The 20,800-nt window shown below is 35.2% G+C and overlaps 1 protein-coding gene across 2 annotated transcripts in view; it reads right to left on the bottom strand.

Annotated features, from left to right (window-relative positions):
• Pat1 (Protein interacting with APP tail-1) overlaps positions 1-20,800 on the bottom strand; it is a 246,621-nt gene that overhangs the window by 183,928 nt on the left and 41,893 nt on the right. Inside the window, exon 2 of one of the 2 annotated variants that reach the window (XM_090387853.1) lies at positions 19,248-19,336. The exons of the other annotated variant lie outside the window; for it this stretch is intronic. Within the exon in view, the coding sequence (XP_090243979.1) occupies positions 19,248-19,336 (89 nt within the window). The remainder of the gene's footprint in view (positions 1-19,247; positions 19,337-20,800) is intronic. 2 annotated transcript variants of the gene reach the window in all.

Raw genomic sequence — 20,800 nt, forward strand, 5'->3', positions numbered from 1 at the left:
ATTTGTGCCTTTCCAACAGCTGCGACCTTGGCAGCGGTGCGATTTATTTATTTATTCTTTTGTTTCATTGGTCAATATGTGAGGCATGGATGGGATGAGGGAATATTTCAGTCTATTGTTACTACTTTCTAAGTGACAATTAGTATTGATTTATTATTTGTTTGTGGAAGTTGTTTATTTTTGATCCACAGTGCTTTTTTTGTGACATGGGCTATGAGAGTTAAATAAAAATAGTTTATATTTTATTATTTAATTCTTTGTAGTTATTCAACCCATCAACAATCATGTCAGGTACCGAAAAGAAAGTGTCTGGATGAATATCTAGCTTATGGTTTTTATTGAAAGCCCATTCGACTCAAAACAGACTGTCTTATGTAATAGTTCTTTTTCAAATGAGGCTATGAAACCATCAAGACTTTTAGATTACTTAAAAAGGAAACATCCTGATAAAGTGGTAAACATATCAAATATTTTTAAATTTTAAAACAGAATTTTGAACAACGTAACACTTACTTTCTTATTTAAGAAGAACACACCAACAAATGACTATGGAATGATCACATCTCATTAATATTGCAGAAATCATTGCAAAAACTGGTAGTGCTCATACAGTTGCTGAGACTGTGATATAACCCACATTAGAGAGTGTAATTTCAATAGTGATGCATCAAAATCCTTCCATTATTTTAAAAGCATTGCCATTGGGCAACAATTCAATTCGAAGACTAATCGATATGTCAGTTAACATTGAAGAGCAGCTAACTGACAAACTAAAAATGAGAAAATTTTCTATTCAGATTGATGAATCCAGTTACTGACAATAAGGCCCTTCTAATAGCATACGTTTGTTTTATTTCGATGATGATCGTAAATTGCAATAAGTGATATTGTTTGCAAAATTTATAGAATTGGTCTCCAGTACTGATTGTACTGGAGACCAATTTTTGCTGCTAAAAAAAAAAAAAAAAAAAAAAAAAACATTGTTCGTTGAAAAACAAGTACCATTGTAAAATTTGGTATCTTGTGCCACTGATGATACTAACTCCATGTTTGGAAGACAAAGGTTTTATAGCCCACATAAAGGAGGTATGTCCCAAAGTTCTTGCAATACACTGCATTGTGCAACAGGATCCAGAAAATTTGGGCAGTCACTAATTGTGCAGTCAGATATGAAGTTTTCTGAGCAATGCAGACAGGCTGCCAGAGCAAGTCTTGGGTATTGTCAATGATATACGGGAAGTTTGCTAGTAGGGAAAAGAAGGCGATTATCCCTTTGTATAAGGCGATGGGCAGGCCACACCTTGAGTACTGCGTACAGGTCTGGAGGCCTCATTTTAGGTAAGATGTAGAGTTGCTTGAGTGTGTACAGAGAAGGGCAACAAGATTGGTCAGGGAAACGAAGGGGTCCTCCTACCAAGAAAGGCTTAAGTTCTGCAAATTGCAGCAGCTGGAGACTAGGCACCGGCGGGGTGATCTGATTGAGGTGCATAAGGCCTTGAATGGGTTGAGCATGCTGAATTCTGATGGGATTCTTCTGCTTGCTGAGATTATGAACCTGAGGGGGCATAAATTCAAATTGAGGAAAGACAGTTGTAAAACAGATGTGTGGAAAATTTGCCTTTAGCCAGCGGTGGTTAATTGCTGGAAAAATCTTCCATCTGTCGTTATGAAAGTTGATAGCTTAAATAAATTCAAGGAGGAACTGGACAAACTTTTAGAGGAAATGGATATGTGAAATTGTTTTTTTTTTATGGCTGATGCCACATAAGTTCATACACTCGCTTTCTTGCATCACATGCCTCCATTAGTATTACTATTACACCATCTGGTCGCAAAAAATATTAGTACAGAAAATTTTGTGTTGATAATGAAGAACAATATGTGAGGCTTCTACTTGCAGAAGTCAGATGGCTTTCTAAAGAGAACAAGATTTGTAAACCTTTTTTAAACGATAATTAGTTTTCTCTACGAGTTTTATGCAAGTTATTTATACCTAAATAGAGGAGTGCCTCTACAATTATTTTATGGTCAATTTTCTTTTTTCTTTTTTGTTATTAGTTGTTGTTATTTTGTTTTTAGGAGCATTAGCAACTAAGGCCATATTGCTCTGGGTATATGCGGTGGTCATTCCCTGACCTTTCTGCATCCTCCATATTTGGTGGTCACAGGCTCGAAACCCAGTCTAATCAAGAAGCGTGTGCTACGTACTGCCGCTCCTGCCTACAGAGGCACCTTTGTTATTAGTTTATCAACAGTTTCAGGTAACAATTTCCAGTCAGTACCTTTCCTCATTACGTGATATCTGCAGAACACAACATGATTAAGATTTATTCCATATTACGAAAAACACATGCATTTGTCACACACACACACACACACACACACACACACACACACACACACACACACACACACACACACACACACACACACACACACACACACACACACACACACAGAGAGAGAGAGAGAGAAAATACAATAAAGAAAATAACAAAAATTATGCCATTTCACTTACTTCAATGATTTACTATGAACTAAAATGATGCTTACACTAACTTGTCTCATAAAGTTCTCATAATCTGAGGCTTTCAGGCCCTTTGTAGTAATTTACTATCAAACACCGTCTGGCATCTCTCACATTATGGGATTAAACTTCATAACTGGGTTGTCACTTGTATCACTGGGGTACCTCCCCACCCACCAATGAGAGGCGAGCAAGCTTCGAAACAGTGCCATCTGGGTGGTGGTATCCACCGAGAATAACTCATGTGGTGCAATAACAAGCAACTCTTTCTAAAGACATTCACAATATGAGAGGTAACAAAAATGATGTCATTTCGCCTACTTCAGTAATATACTATGAACTAAAATGATGCTTTGCATAACTTGTTCATCTAAAAAAAAATAAACTTAAGTTGGTTGCTCGTGCTTCTGTAAATCTCAGTCAACAAACAAAGATTAACCACCAAACAGTAGTGAAAAGCCTTAATGAAGCTGTCCATCAAAACTTGATCAAAAGGCCTTCATAATGAACCAGATTATGTGTTTTTTAAGATCAAGAAATAGTAAACATTATGCTTGTAACTAATGTCTCGTGATGAATAGCATTAGCATTAGTAGAGGCATATGATGCAAGAAAGCAAGCTTATACAGCATCAGCAAAAAAAATCCTCTTCCCATTTCACTGATCCATTCGTTCCAAATGTTGGTCTAGTTTTGTTGTTTGTTATTTGGTTTTTAGGAGCATTAGCAACTAAGGCCATATTGCTCCGGGCATATGCAGTGGTTATTCCCTGATCTTTCCGCATCCAACGTATTTGGTGGTCACGGGCTCGAACCCCAGTCTAAGTCTAGTCCTGCCTTGAATTTATTTAAGCTATCACCTTCCATAACAACAACAGATGGAAGTTTGTTCCAGCAATCAACTACCTGCTGACTAAAGGCAAATTCCAGCAAATCTATTCTACAATTGTCTTTCCTCAGTTTGAATCAGGTTTGTAATCTGAGTGAGAGGAAGAATCCCATCAGCATTGAGCCTGCTCAAACCATTGAAGACCTTATGCACCTCAATCAGATCACCTCGCAGATGCCTAGTCTCCAGAAGCTGCAATTTGCAGAACTTAAAGCCTTTCTTCATAAGAGCACCCCCTTTGTTCCCCCTCACCAGTCTTATTTCCCTTCTTTGTCTCATTCTAGCAATTCTAGATCCTGCCTAAAATGAGGCTTCCAGACCTGTACGCAGTACTCAAAGTGTGGCCTGACCAGTGCCTTATACTAGGGGATAATCACCTCCTTATCCTTGCTCACAATTTCCTGTATATTATTGCCAAGACCAAATGACATATCCTGGCAGCCTAAATGCACTGCTTAAAAAGCTTCATATCTGCCTGCAGAATTACCCCCAGATCTCTTCTTTCATTCTCCACTACCCTGAGTGGAGAATGAAAGAAGAGACCTGGGGAACACCACACAGTTAATATATTTCTCTGGAGTTACTGCTACCCATTTGCAGTACTTTGCATTTGTCAATGTTAAACTTCAGTTGCCAATTCTCAGTCCATCTGCCCAGCTTTTCCAGATCCTGTTGCAGCAGCATACTCATTACTGTTATTAACAACCCTGCTGACCTTTGTATCATCTGCAAACTTTGACATTAAGCTTGATATACCTTCACCAATATCACTGATAAATATACAAAACAACAATGGGCCCAACACTGAACCCTGAGGGATACCACTAATAATATTAGTCCACAGAGCAGTATCCATTCATTACCACACTCTGTCTTCTCCCACTCAACCATCCTTTTATCCATTGTAGCAACTTGCCCTAAATGCCACACCACTCCAATTTGTACAGCAGTCTTCAAAGCTTTCCTGAAATCCAAGTATATATCAAAATTATTTTTTGCATCCAGTTCCTTTGTGACCATGTCATAGTATCTAATCAAATTGGTCAGACAAGACTTCCCCTTAACAAATCCATGCTGTCTGAATTATTACTGCTGTCTTGTCTAGATGATCCTGCAATGTTTCTTTAACCATTGACTCAATTATTTTCTCAGGAAAAAGTCAAACTAACAGGTCTGTGATTACTTGTGTTACCCTTTGATCCCCCTTTGTGAATTGGAGATGCATTTGCACATCTCCAGTCTGTGGGGGCTTCCCCTGAGTCCAAGGATGCTCTCATAATTATTGCTACTAAGTTTGCTTACTTTCTTTGCCACCTCCTTTAATATAACTGGATATATCCCATCTACCCCAGGTGCCTTTGTTATGTTTAACTTCAACAATTTATCCCCCACTTTACTCTCAGTTATTACAAAATCATTTAACTCCCAGTCAGAGTTTGATAAACATCTGGCCATCTCCTCCTTGAATAACTCCTCGTGTGAATGTAGATGCAAAATACTCATTTAGTTTGGCAGCTATCTGAGAATGATCATCTACAGTCAAACCACTGATATCAAGTGGACCAATCTGATTCATTCCTTTCCTTTCAGAGTTTATATAAGTAAAGAGGCCTTTGCTGTTTTTGTCTGGATCCTTTGCCAAAGATTTCTCATAATCTGCCTTCGCTTGCCTAAGCTCCTTTGTGACTTAATTGCAGACCACCTGTTATCTACCATAGGCTTCTGTGCTGCCTGACAATTTATGTGCATCCCACAATTTTTCTTCTCTACCACAAGTCTCATTAGTTCTTCTGACATCCATTTATGTCTAAATCTTGAACAGTATTTCTTATTTGGTATGAAAATCCTAGTAGTTAATTCCTTGATGGCTTCCCATTTAGAATTGCCTGTTTTAAACATCGTCAGTTGATCCCACTGTCTGGAACTTAAAAAAAAACCCTGAGACCACTGTAGTCACCTTTAAGAAAACAAAAACTCTTCCCTTTATCCTTGATGGTAGTTACATCTTTAAATAAATCACACATCAGTACACTGTGATCACTGCCACCTAGTGGCTCCTTTATATGTAAATTCTTAATGCATGAATAATCACTGCTGATAATCAGATCAAGAGTGTTACTCCCTCTTGTTGCCTCTAACATGCTGCTGCTGTAGAAAACAATCATCCAATAAATCCACAAAAGCGTTGCTAGTGTGCGAGTGACCACAAGTACCAGTCTATATCTGGGAAGTTAAAATCCCCCATTATAAGCCACTCTGATTATTATAATCAGAGTGGTCCACTTATTTCTCTGTATACTTGTTCATTTATTTGATTTTCGTAGTGATTATATTGTTCATGGAGTAAATTGTGGTGTGGTTCAGTGTATTTTGAACAATATCAGGTGGTATTTAATTACTTATAGACAGTTTATTTTTCACAGTTGGAATGTTTGTTCTAATGGCCAGTTGACTGTTTGACTATGCTACAGCATAGTGTAAATAATTCAAATTTTATCCGGCTATAATTTAAAATCCTAATGCTAAGAGAGTGGGGACTTCAATTAATGAGAACAACCTTACTGTTCTGTTGTCAGAGTTTTAATCTGGGGAAATATAATTAAACTTTAAAGCTTAAAAGTAGTGATTTTTGGAAATTGTAGTGGCACTGTGTATTATGATTGAATCTTGATTAATAAACATAATTGAATAAAATGAGTGCTAACAAAGATACTGTGTCAGGGGTGGATAACAAAACAAACAGGAATAGAAAATCTAATGTTAAAATTCAAGAGCTCCCCAACATTGAGCCCTTTGTAAATAATGATGTGGTAAATACAGTGAATGGGTGTTTTAACGAACCTATGGAAGACAGTGACAGGTATTCAAATTCTGATAGTAAGGGTTCCCATAAGATATTTAAGAAATTCTTAAAGCAAGGTAATAAGCTGAAGACTGAAGGGGACAAATTTGACAGTATTAAGCAACAACCCTCTTTCTGTTGAACAATGCAGCATTGATTGGGCTATGGCTGTTTCTGGAAGGGCCTTGGAATGTGACTTGGATGTTTACAGCTCTGCTTCCTCAAGAAGCAGAACCCCTGAGAATTATATTATGACTAGAAGTGGCAGACAGGTTTATCGTGATGAAGAAGGGAGTTCTGTGGGCACTCCTACTTCGGTTAAGAGTAAATCTTCTGTTTTGAGAAGCAATAAACATAGAAAAATCTTACTAATGTATTAAATGAAGTAGAGGTATTTAAGGTAATGATGAATAAATGAGACAAGTCAACAGGAATACAGAAATGGACTTAAATATTGACAGTGAATATAAGAATCCAGTTGAGGATATTGACAATTTTAATAATTCTGTCAACATTGGCGCCGACAAACATCAATATGCCTCACAAGCTTCTTGATATCAGTCGTAGGATTTAGTGGAAAATGAACTGGATTATGAACCAGATTTAATAGAGTCACAGTTGTTTGATAGAGATGGACTGAATAACCAAAATAAGCAGAAACAAATGCTTAACGATTTCCATAATGAACCAATCAATGTCGTCATAGCAAGTATGAGAAGAAAGTTACAGGAATTTTTATTTGCTAAGGAACATGGAATCAATAATGATGTTATCTCTCAAATATTGGCTAGATGGAGTTATCTGGAAAGTTTGACCTTGAAATTGGGAATAGATAATGAATGCTTGAAAGAGAGAAATATATGCTTGGAGGGGTCACTAACTGAATACATAGCAATAATTACAGGTTTGAGGTGTACTGGCAAGCTATACAGTGAGGTTGTTAAAAATGGTGTTAAAAATGAAAATTGGAAGGATAGCATAACTAATTATGACAGCTATGCAAAGCAGAATAATGGGCTTAGAAGTAATGTACTTCTGACGAGGCCTGAGCAAGATTCTAAACCTAAGTCTAGCATGGATGTAGAAAAGGCTGTCTCTAAAATCATAGAATATTCGCTTTAAAGGGTAGGAATTAGGAGAATGCAAAGACTACCTGACAAGGGTATTGTGATTGAGACCTGAGTCTAACAAAGAGCTTGAGGATATTAGGACAAATGACCTCATACAGAAATTGAGATGGAATATCACTAAGCCCAAGAAACCTGGTTTAAAAATAATATTGTATGACGTAATCAAGGACATAAATAAAGATCTACTCAATGAGTAATATGAAAGAAACCCAATACATATGGGTCTATGCAGATATGTCGGCGATCAGGTGAAAATACTCTAATGAAAACAAAAACAGAATTAACTGGATCTTGGAAATATCCTGTAGAGTTAAAAAGTTCCTTGATAAACAAACAGGAATCTGCTAGATTGATGTCCTGCAGATTTAAGGAATTTCATTTGGTTACCATGTGTTATAATTGTCAGAGGTACGGGCACACTTCTAAGATATGTAAAAGTGGTGTGATGGGTCATAATTTTAAATTCTGTAAAATTAAAAACAAATTTCAGTGTCGTTCCAATTTTAACGTGAAAAATAGGTCTGCTGTTCATTTGGTTAGAGATAACAAGTGTCCTAAATACATATTTGCACTGAAAGTTACTAAGGAAAGAATGTATTCTGCACTTTACGGTAATGAGCAATAGCACTCTTACCTATAGAAATAATATGTACAGCGAAGTGCTCCAAGTTAATGTGCAGCGTGCAAGATCTGCAGCAGATAAACTAAGATTAGTTCGTGAATGTGAAAGTATTGACACTGTGTTCAGGAACTCTATGTTTATAGGGGTCAGCTAAGTGGATATCCCAACTCTATTAGAATTGTCTCAAAGAAGTGTGACAAACTAAGGGCTGCTATACTAGTTTTCAGCTCTGATCTGGTTGTGACCAGAATTGATTCCTTATGTACATCGTATGCAGTCTGCATTGGTATTGAAGCTAGTTGGGGCCAATTTTTCATTTTATCTATGTACTGTCAGCTTGATGTGGACCTTCATTGCTCTCTTAGCTTTTTGGTACAGGCGTTATTCAGGTTGAAAGGCAGAAAAGCGATTATCTGTCTGGATTCAAACGCTAAAAATCTTTTATGGCATTCTAGGTTTACGGATGCCAGAGGCAGGTTATTGGAAGAGCTGATGTCCTCATCTAAACTTGAGATCGGCCTGGTAATCAACCTACATTGTGGACTATTAATGGCGAGTCTTACATAGATATAATGTTACCAATATTACGGCCTTCAATTTCATATCTAATTGGAGTTAAACCAGATTGGATTAACAGCGATCACAAAATGATTAATTTCAACTTTGGCTGTGCTAGAAGTAGATTTATTGAGCCTCATTCGTTAAAACTTCGAAGATTTGCGATCTGTCAAACTTACCCTGCTGACTGGGGTAAGTTTGACAGATTTGTTAGAACAATTTTTGGTGAAATGTCATTAGCTGATTTGGATAGGATTAATGCATTTGATTTGGTTCAACTATTACAACAGAAGTTATGATGCCTCGAGGGAGTCAATGAAATTAAAGGAAAGTAAATGTGATCTGGAGCAATGGTGGGCCTCTGATCTTACTGATCTCCGGAGGAAGGCAAACAGGGACGCAAGAAGTTCCAATGTCAGAAATTGTGGGATAATAAAGAATCTACTGCTAGGCTGAAAACTGAGTATCAACTGATCAAAAGAAAATATACCCGTTTAATAGCTAAAAGGAAATTTGATGCATGGAAAAACTTACTGCAAACAGCTTGTAATGAGGATCCATGGGATTTTGTTTATAAGTTCTGTTTACACAAATTAAGGCTATCTGGGGGATGTGATAAGTTCCATTCATTGTGGAGACTCTGAAACTGTAGATTGGTTTGGCAGTATTAATGTTATACTTGATCACCTTGTCAATGGATTTCTTCATCATATGGATGAAGTGATGCATTCTGACAGTACCGATCGGTTAGATTGTGGTTGTGTCAGCGAGATTCAAGAGGAACCATTTTCAATGGAAGATCTTAACTCAGCTGTAAACAAAACTTGTAATAACAGGTGTCCTGGTATGGACCTCATTGAAGGGGAAGTTATTAAACATTTCTTCAAACTGTTTCCTGAGCATCTTCTTGTTTTCAATAAATGCCTGCTTGAAGGAATTTTTCCCTCACCTTGGAAGGATGAGGGAAACTCTACTTAAGATCATTTTGAAGTCAGCTGAAAAACCTAAAACTGAGTCCTTTTGTATCGTCCAATTGTACTTCTTCCAGGTTTGGGCAAGGTCTATGAATGCATGCTTTCACAATGAATATTGCAATATACGAAAGAAAATTTAGGATTCTCAAATAAGCAATATGGCTTTACTCCTGGTCGTGGCACAGAGGATGCTTTAAAACCTTTCGTTAAATTGGTTAGAGATTCAAATGCAAAATGTTCTTGGCATTTTCATTGATTTTGAAGGAGCTTTTGATAATATTTTTTGGAACAGTGTGTTATTGATGCGTTGCCTCACAAAATGCTCCCATCAGCTTTATAGAATCATAGTGAATTATTTTCAGGAAATATCTTTTAAAGTTAAGTCTAGCTGGAATTCAGTAACTAGATTTTTATTTTGAGGATGTCCACAGGGATGTGATTTTGGACAGCTAATGTGGAAATTGATATTAGAGGATTGGTTACGAAAGGAATATGGTCATTCATATGATTGCATATGTAGATGACCTGGTAATATTAGTTGAAGGCTCTTCATGGCTACAAATAGAACAATGATCTAATGAAATAATAAAAGATCTGAATGCTTGGTGTGACTTCAATAAATTAAAAATATCCAGGGGAACCTATGTGTTTGTAGAGAACCTCATGTGCTGACTGATTGTAAAAGTATAAAGCCCAGTTAAGAAAATTAAGTATCTAGGGGTCTTCATTGATAGAGGTCTTAGATTTGACACCCATATCAGTTTTCTATCTGAAAAGGTTGCAAAATTTGTTAACATGATAGCAAGAATTACTACGAAGGATTGGGGTATTAGAAGTAAAGCACTATCTGTTCTTTATGACTGTGCTTTCCTTCCTATTGTTTCATATGGTATCTCAGCTTGGATAGACTGTTAATTTTAAAAAATTATATAAAAAACTATTCCATTCAGAGGATGATGCTCCTGAAGACGGCTCTAGTTTGTAGAACTGTCTCCACTGATGCACTACAGATTTTCACAAGAAAAATGCCAATTGACTTGTTTCAGATTTACAGAGTAATGACTTTCATCATTCGGCATGGAACTCCTTTTATTATTCATGATCTTGAGTTGGATTTGGCTAATAATCCTAAGAATGAGGCCAAGCGAATCTTAGCTATCTTAATGACTCTTTGGCATCATAGATGGACTAACTCAAATAAAGGTGAAATAACTCGAAGGTTCTTTCCTTCTGTTGTTGATGTTCTGTCAGAAAAATGGTTTATGCCTAATCTACAAACTATTTTTATTAATCAGTCATGGCTCATTTTTAGCAAAGCTGAATCAGCTGGGTGTTTCACAAAGGTCGCAGTGTCACTGCACAGCTCTGGAGACATGGAGTCATGTTTTATATTATTGCCATGAGTACTTGGAGCTCAGAAATGAATTTTTATTTGCTAGTCCAAATCTTGCTCACCTGACTGTGGGCGATGAAGCTCAATTAATTAAGATTGAGGAAGATTTTCAGGCGTTCTTAAGACCATGCTGAAAAAAATTCTACCCCATAAGCCCTGCACAATCTGTCCAGGGCCGAATTGACTGACAGGGCTCTCATCATATACTCGCTGATATCGTGTCTGGGCAGGATTGCAGACACTTTCAAATTTAATCTTAACTCTGACTTTTTTTAACATTGACCTGTATCTGCTAAGTAAATCTGCAGAACTCCTACACTTTTAGCATTAGTAGAAGCATATGATGCAAAAAAGCAAGCTTATGCAGCATCAGCCAAAAAAAAAAAAAAAAAAAAAACCACTCCCATTTGACTCCTCCATTCCAAATCCCTGTTCAGCTCAGCCTTAAATTTATTTAGGCAATCAACTTCCACAACAAAAGATGGAAGTCTGTTCTCCACCAATCAACTACCCGCTGGCTAAAGGCAAATTTCCGCACATCTATTCTACAATGTCTTTCCTCAATTTGAATCTGCACCCCCCCCCGTCAGGTTCTTAATTTGAGCAAGAGAAAGAATCCCATCATCAGCATTCAGCTTGCTCAACCCATTCAAGGCCTTATACACCTCAATCGGATCACCTTGAAGGTGCCTACTCTCCAGGCGCTGTAATTTGCACTTAAGAACTTAAGCCCTTCTTGGTAAGGGCACCCCTTTGTTCCCCTCACCAATCTTGTTGCCCTTCTTTGTACTCATTCTAGCAACTCTACATCCTTCCTAAAATGAGGCTTCCAGACCTGTACAAAGTAGTCTATGTGTGGCCTGACCATTGCCTTGTATAACAGGGATAATCACCTCCCTGTCCCTGCTAGCAAAATTCCTATTAAAAAATTTAATGTCATTAGTGTAACATGTACAACAATATCACCTTTTTGTGCCCTTAAAAGATGATATCTGCTCTACAACATCATCAACCATTGCCCTGGCAGACATACCGTGGTCCTATTCCACCTATCCATTTTGCATAATATATTTCCCATTTCCCTGACAATTGAGTAACCGACAATAACCAGCTCCTGTGGGAATAGCAAATTCTGACCTGAGATTGCTGCTGTGTTGCCTTGTGCACAAAAGTTAGCTCTGGCATTGAGTTGGGCAGTGAGAGCTTGATGGTTGTTGTTGTTATATGGTTTTTAGGAGCATTAGCAACTAAGGCCATACTGCTCCAGGGATATGTGGTGGTCATTCACTGACCTTTCCGCATCCTCCGTATTTGGTGGTCACAGGCTCGAACCCTGGTCTAATCAAGAAGCGTGTGATACGCACCACTGCTCCTGCCCACCCGGATATAGGGAGGCACCATTGATGCCCCCCCCCCCCAATTTTAATTCCTTCAAGAGCATCTACCCGACTCTTCAAGCTCTCATAGATGCCCATCATAATGCTGAGTTGGCACCAAATTTCTTCACATTCTCTGCATCTAGCACATACAAAGACATTCTCCATGGCTAGACCATGTCCAGTTTGAGAGAGATCCACAATGACTTGATGCATTGGAGGATCACTCCCTTCGGTTCTCCCCCGAACCATAGCACTTTCGCTACCTTGCGCATGTTGCTTTGCTGCTCTAGTCTGGGGCATGATTTCCATTTAAATACAATTTAATTAACAATAAAAATTAAGGATTTATAAACTTAACTGTAATTGCCAATACTATACTAAGCTAACAGATTTCTACTACAGTGTTACGTATTACATATAAACAAGATATACTAGTTTTATTTTATACCTTACACTATCAAGTTCAAGATATACGCTACACTATATATCTTGAAGAATTAACAAACACAACAGCAAAAACTATTTTGATCACCAATTATTATTGCAACACAATAAATAATTACTGCAACACGAAGAAAAGCACTGAATAATAATCTGAAACAAATTAAAACAACAGTTACAATATATATCAATTGCACCTACAAAAAAAGGAACAAAATAAAATAAATTTAATCACAATAAAAAAAAAATCATTTAAAATCAGTGTTTTTATTTAAGAGGAAAAATACTCAGACATTTTTTACTGCTTTCTTCCCCTCTTTATTCTTGATAAAAGTAATAATGTCAGTAAATTGATAAACTGAGACCTCTTCCTGGCATTCAGTATACTGCTTCATTGTTGCTAGTGCATGGATATCAATTTCTGCCAATGTCAAAATGTTCCTTTACTTGTCTTCTTTGCTCCTTCTTGATTTCCTTCTTATTAAGTAATGACAGTAAACTGGCCTTAAAATCTCATCGTCATTAATCATCTAGTGGGCACATGGGAAAAACAATAACAGCAGGCACATGGTTGTCTTTACTTCACCAATCATTTTGGGTAATAAGTCAAGAAATGGTTTAAAATTGGAAATTCATTCTTAATTCTGATATTATATATATTATATTGACATATAAGATCAAAAAACTTCACCAATCATTTTGGGTAATAAGTCAAGAAATGGTTTAAAATTGGAAATTCATTCTTAATTCTGATATTATATATATTATATTGACATATAAGATCAAAAAACATCATTAATATCTAATGCTTTTTAATGATTTCCAACTGTATAGCAAAAACTGATGCCACAAGTGACAAAAAAAAAAAAAAAAAAAACCCAAAACATTACCATAATAATGGGTGTTTTGGAATATGTGATGCTACAATCAATTTTTTAATGCTAAACTTTTTCAATTAAAAATTAATTAATTAAGGAGATCAAAAGCAAATATCATATTGGAGGAATACTAAAATTCACACTGATGCAATTCTAATACAATTAAATTTAACTTTTTAATGCATAGAATTCAAGCATCAGTTAAACTCATCAGTAATTGCCAAATTCTAATACACTTTCACATAGTTTCTAAAATTAATTTTAAATGTTTCAGAAACTGTGTGAAAATGGATTAAAATTTGGGTGTCACTGATGAATTTAAATATTTTAATCCTAGGTGGTTTTGGAAAATCTGAATTTTCCATGACTGTAGATTCAAGACCTTTGTGTATCTTTGATTTTTATCAATTTTTAAACAACTGGAAATGTTTTAGAAAACAATTTCTAATTGTTTTAGCTGACACTTCTTGCAATTCTCTTTGCAAGAAAAGACAGCTAATGACTTTCTTTCTAGTTTTACTTTATTGAAGCAAAATTCAGAATTTTATTACATGAAGTGGCAAGTGGCAATTCGTCAATGGCTTTGTTTCTGTGATCATATATTAGCATTAGCAGAGGCATATGATGCAAGAAAGCAAGCTTATACAGCATCAGCCAAAAAAAAAAAAAAAGAACCATTTCACACATCCATTTGCTCTAAAAGTTTGTCCAGTTCTTCCTTAAATTTATTTAAGCTACAACGATTTGCAACCAAATTTCCGCACATCTATTCTACAACTGTCTTTCATTCAAAGTTGTTTGTGACTTTATGCCACTGTACGTTGTTCGATCTGTAGTAAACATAACTGAGGATGAACATACATACCTTAAGGGTTTTATCTTAAATTTTTTTAAGATAAAACCCTTAAGGTATGTATGTTCATCCTTGTTTAAACTTGCATTTTGGGCATGGCATAATTTGTTTCTAGGGGAATTAGTGGCCTCTGTAGCCGAGTGGTTAGGAGCGGGAGTGCAGTAACACACGCTCTTTGAGTAGACCGGGGTTCAAGCCCCTGACCTCTCAATACGGTCGATCTGCCAACCCGCACTGGACCAGTGTGGCAGATTATGGTCCGTTTCTCTCAGCATGAATTGTTGAGGAGGCTTCCATCCTGCAGTGGGTTGATAATGGCTGCACTTTACTTTTACTTTTTTACTTAGTAATGCTCAACACCACTGAGAATAGTTGATTGCAGTACAGGTAACCCTCATATAACACGGTTGTTTGGTTCCTACAAAATCTCGTATAGAAACTGTGTTATACAGGACTAAGAACCAGTACAAAAAGGGGGGGGGGGGTTACGTTCCAAAAGCTAACAAAAATACGCTTTTTTTTTTATAACTATTGGAAACTTAATTTTTTTAAGTTTCCAATAGTTATAAGTAGTAATAACTTAATATTTTAACTTTATTTTTATAATAGTAGTAACTTAAATAGTAATAACCGAACAAACGTCTTACCTTAAACTGTGATACTTATATGTCAGTGATGTATGCTAATTTAATTTTTTTCCTCTTCATTGCTCCTAAGCACAATCTCTTCTGCAACATCTAGATTTCATGTACCTTCTGCTCTCTTTAAAAGTCATGAACTGCACTCTTCAAAGTCAGAATTTATATAAACTTGGGATAGGAGCCGGTTTGTAGATGTTTCCAGCTTCTTTAAGCTTCTTGTGCAGGTTATAGTTGTCATTTTTCTTGATTAGGTCTTCGATTTCTGCACACTGATCTTCCATCCATTTTTCCTTCGCCTTCCGGATTTCCTGTTTGATCTTTAATTAATATGTACTGTAAGTACATACTAATTGATATTACTGTTCACCAACCCTTTTTTTTTTGGTTGTAAAATTAAAAACGATAAAAATGATAAGCAATTAATAACAAAGAAACGTGCACAAGTAGCAGCAAAAATGATACGCACAAGTGAGATACGGAGTAACGAGTTTCTGAAAATTTATTCATGCTTTTATATGATCGAATATTTCATGGAGGGGGAGAACATTTCACAATAATAACGTGAAAACCCACAGAATTCCAGCTATCGGCACTATAGCAAATGCAAGATCAGTTTACTCCCATTTATAATTGATTACACTAACAGAAAACACCAATAAAACGGAAACTGTTTTATGGTAGTGACCTCCAGAAATGTGCTTTAGAAAATTATGATGATGGCAATAATGACTAGCGAGTTAACAGCAGAGATTCACAAAAAAGGAATGGAAACGTGAAAATTACATCTAACATAATAGCAGGGTTTTCCCAGCACAAAAGCTCAAAAATGCCATGTTATGCAAGATTTCCTGCAATTCTCAAACCGAAACAGTTTAGAGCGAAACAGTGTTGCGCAAGTATTGCCGCAATTTATCAATCGTGTTAGAGGGAAACCGTGTTGTAGAAGTACCATGTTATACGGGAGTTAACTGTACTTAAGAAAAATAATAATAAAAAATTCCCACATTTCTTCATTACTGGTGCTTGGGCACCAGTAATGAAGAAATGTGTGTGTAAACAAGAGGTGCCCACTTGCACCTCTTGTTTACACTTATAAAATCAAAACTCCCAAGCTTTTCGCTATTGGTGCTCAATGTTTATGTGAGCTGGCATTAAATCTCATATTAAATTTATATTAAATCTCATCAACTATTTGAGCTGCTCCTAAAGCATGAAACAGTAGTGCACTATCTGAATTAGACAGGAAGACCACATTAATTTTAAATTCATATTTTTAATGAGTGCATACATTTGAGCATGAAAATGCATTATTTTATTTGCTGTTTGCCAAACTTCACCTTTTGTTCTCTTAGATGACAACTGCTCTACATCATCAACTTCTGTCCTAAGCAGACATACCCTGGTCCTATTGCATTTATCCTTTTACAAAGCATATTCCAGTTTCCCTGACAAAAGAGCCACTGACAATGGCTACCTCCTGCAGGGCCAGTGCACTCTGTTGCAAAGGATCTCTCTTTTTTGTATTGTCTGAGTGTAGTCTCCAGCATTGTGCTGGGTGAATTTTCTTGAAGCTTCCCTCTTATCTATTTTTTGTTATCTAATTTCTTGAATCTAATTTCTTCCCTATATAGTTTTTTGAAGCCTGTATCTTTAAATTAGTTTAAAGTTCATTTATAGTAAATCTCATCTAGCAGTGTTATGGCGACAAAACATAAATGGACAGAATTAAGCTTAAAAAAATTACATAATAGGCTGATAGGATGGAACAAAGCAAAACAAACATTGCAAAGGAATACAACATCCCTTTACTTACTTTATCTACAATACTGAAAAAAACTTGAAGTGTGTGGCACTAGAGCAGCAATAAAAAACAAGAAACAAATTCATGGTGCAGAACACAAGGAGCTTGAAACAAAAAACTTTTTGAATGGTATCAACAAATGCATGCATCTAATTTGCCAATATCAGGTCCAATTTTGCAAGAAAAGACAAATTATCTGGCTCAGCAACATGGAATTAGCGACTTTAAATGCAGCAGTGGCTGCATCCAAAGGTTTAAAGACAGGAATAACTTGGTTTCACGAAATGTTTGCGAAGAGTCTGAATTAGTCAACAAAATAAAGGGTACAGGCTGGTCACATTCTGTACAGTCCATTCTTGAAAAATATGAGGAAAAGGATATTTTTAATCTTGACAAGACAGGTTTATTTTATAATTTGCTGTCCATCAAAAACAGTTTCTGTTTGAGGAGAGTTTTGTAATGGCGGAAAATTAAGCAAAGATTTGCTATTTTTGTTATAGTGCAATTCAGATGGCATTACAAAACTATGCCCATTTGTGATTGGTAAGTTTTCCAAGCCAAGATGTTTTAAAGAAGTTAACCAACTTCCCTGTGATTATGAGGCAAACAGAAGTGCTTAGCTTACAGTTAATTTTCAATGTTGGTTATCAAAAGTGGACAGAAGAATGGCTTCAGAAAAAAGGAACATATTGATGATTCTAGATCATTGTACAGCACATTCTGCCAAGACACTTAAGTTGACAAATATACTGCTCTTGTTTTTACCTCCCAATACCACCAATTTTATGCAACCACTGGATCAAGACATTTATAACCTGAAGAAAGCATATAGGTTCTTGCCTGATAAGGTTCTTGATCTGCAACATAGGAGGGAACAATTTGCAACCAAATTGGAATGTCTTGGATGCTATCCATAATCTTGTTATTGCTTCAATATTACAATTGATGTAATGCTCTAGTATTGCATCAATTGTAATAATCAACTGCTTCAGAAAGAGTGGCTTTGGAGACAATATCATCAAAAAATATGGTCAAGCACATGAATGTGATAGCAACGTTGAGGAATGGGAAATTTGAAGGCACATATGGATATGTGCCAATACCAGAAGAGCTGCTGAGCACCAAGCAAAATGATGCCGTTTTTGTTACTAAGTGAAGTGAAGAAGCATACACGCTGCCATCTAAAAAATAAAAGCAAAGTGCATTGAGCATAATAGAGCATGTCTGGGCCTGCAGTAATGTTGACAAAGAAACACCTATTGCATTTGATAATGTCTGTGCTCTAGTTAAAAATGCATATAGGACAAAAACTGTGCAAACAACACCAGATTCTTTCTTTAAATTAGATTAATTTATTAAAAAGTTAATGGTTTGTATGTCTCCTTTTATATTAAGATTGTAATTCTTTTTACTGTGATACTAAAATATTGTATATATCAAAATATATATAATTTTATAGTATATAACAGAGCTATGGTGCTCAATACATTCTACACTGATATCAATATTTGTAGAAGAATAAGAGAAATTTACCTCAATATGATACGCAGAACACTTCCCCATGAAACTTCCCCCACACGGTCAAAAAGCATTGTCTGCTTCAGGAAGGAAAATCATTTTTCAAATTTATGTTTAACTTTAATTGATTTTTTATTAATTTCTTTAAATTGTTTTTTGAATATTAATTAATTTTTAAATTAACTTCAATTGATTTTTTACTGTAATCATTTCACGTTAAACTTTCATTTGTTTTAATTTCTGGAGAGTGTCATACGGAAGTGTTCTGCATATCATATTTTAGGTAAATTTCTCTCATTCTTATTCAAAATATATAATGTACAATATTTTCATTTCCATTAATTGCTTTTCCCTTAGTATTTTATACAAATAAAATATTTTAAAAATGTGCTATTCCTATTACTGTACTGCTAGACAAGGCTTTTGTTTTTATTATTTTATTTTATTAATTTAAATTAATTTATTTTTCATATTATATTTAGATATATAGTACGTACAAAAAAAAGAAAAGTAAAATTTAACACTTTCAGGGGACCTCATTACTATACCTTGTTATTACAAAACGTGAAAATTTAGGTCCCTTGAACTTTGTATTAATGAGATTCGATTGTACTTCAAAAAGGAACATCAAAATTATGTCTTGAGATAAACAGATAATTGAATATTATGCTCATTCTTTGCTGAACATATCTTTTTAATTAAAATGTATGTGTATATATATATATATATATATATATATATATATATATATATCTTCTATAAAGTACTTTAATCTAAACAATTTTTAACATACTGTACTTGCCTTTTATCTTTTACTTTAAGAAGTCTTTCAAAAATATCAAGATGATAAAATTCAAACCCCAACTGACAAAGTCGTCCTTCTTTATAGAGCTGGTAAAAAGTTATTTATGTTAGAAAAATAAAATTATATATTCCCGTGTAAAAAAATTAACAATCACTTAAAAAAAAAAATCTAAATTTATATCTCAAAAAAAAAAAAAAAAAAAAAATTAAATGATAAAAATCATTTTAAAATGCTTATCTTCAAAACTTTTCACTTTTACACACATTTTAAGATGTAATTAGTGATGATTTCACATATTCCAGCAATTTATCATTTAGGGTATAATGATCCATTAAAATTTTACAAAAAATCCTATTTAATACATTAAACCTGTAGGTGCTTTGGAAAAAATTGCAATACAAGCCCTATAAACCACTGGGGATACCAACACATCAATGAAACTAAACATTTCTTTTAGTTTGTTACGATGTATGTAAACAGAAGATGAATATCTCACTCAGCAGTCAATTTTACGATGAAGTAATATTTCATATATCACAGAACAAAGACAGACATTACTGTTAAATCTGGGATTCTAGTCTACCCAACCTAGCACAAGATATACATACTACTGAAGTAAATGTGTAGGAAAAACAAACAATAAATATGTGTTTGGACATAACAGAAAATAAAGATTTTCCACATTCTGAGGGATGCATTAATGTCATCTTCTAGCAAGATAGCACACATTCATATTCAGCTAACACTGCATAGCAATACAGGCAACTCTTGGTTTATAAACAAGTTCCATTCCAAAACGTTGTTCATTATATGTTTTGTTTGTTATGTGTACTTGCATTCCTGAGCTTTTACGATACGTACCGTATACGTTAACAGCCATTTTAAAGCATTAAAACCATTTACTAAACATCAAATGGTCTATACAATATATTTTATTATAACGTATGTATGCATTATGGTTTATCATATACAATACGTAACGCAAAATAAAATAAGAAAAGAATAAAAAAAACACATACTTGTTAATTTTAATTAAAAACAAAGAGGTACAAAATAGAAATAAAGAAAATGAGTGCAGTACTAACATAATATATGTACTGTACATACAAATGTATTCAACTTTTACTCTTCAATATATTCAGAGTTCAATATTTTCCACATAAGTGACACTAGGTGCAAATGAAATAGATGGAAAGGCATCTGATAACGATTAGCCCGGGGTTCGAGCCTGTGACCACCAAATACGGAAAGGTCAGGAAATGACCACTGCATATCATCGGAGCAATATGGCCTTAATTGCTAATGCTCCTAAAAAAAAAAAACCAAACAAGCATCTGATAATGAAGAAAAAGCTGGATTTTCCACTTTTTATAGAAGATTGCACAGTTAGTTTCTTTTTTTTTTTTTTTTTTTCAAAAATCTCATTGTAGCATGCTAGACAGTTATAAATGCCTCTTTTCACTTTTTGCAATTGTTTCCATATTTGCATCTTCTTCTTCAAAGATTGCCAACCCCTCAGAAATTGATTTAAAAGCTGCAGCCATTTTCTG

This window comes from Mastigoproctus giganteus, chromosome 13, assembly GCF_048544385.1.
Source record: "Mastigoproctus giganteus isolate SK-2022 chromosome 13, ASM4854438v1, whole genome shotgun sequence".
In the NCBI taxonomy this organism is placed as follows: domain Eukaryota; kingdom Metazoa; phylum Arthropoda; class Arachnida; order Uropygi; family Thelyphonidae; genus Mastigoproctus; species Mastigoproctus giganteus.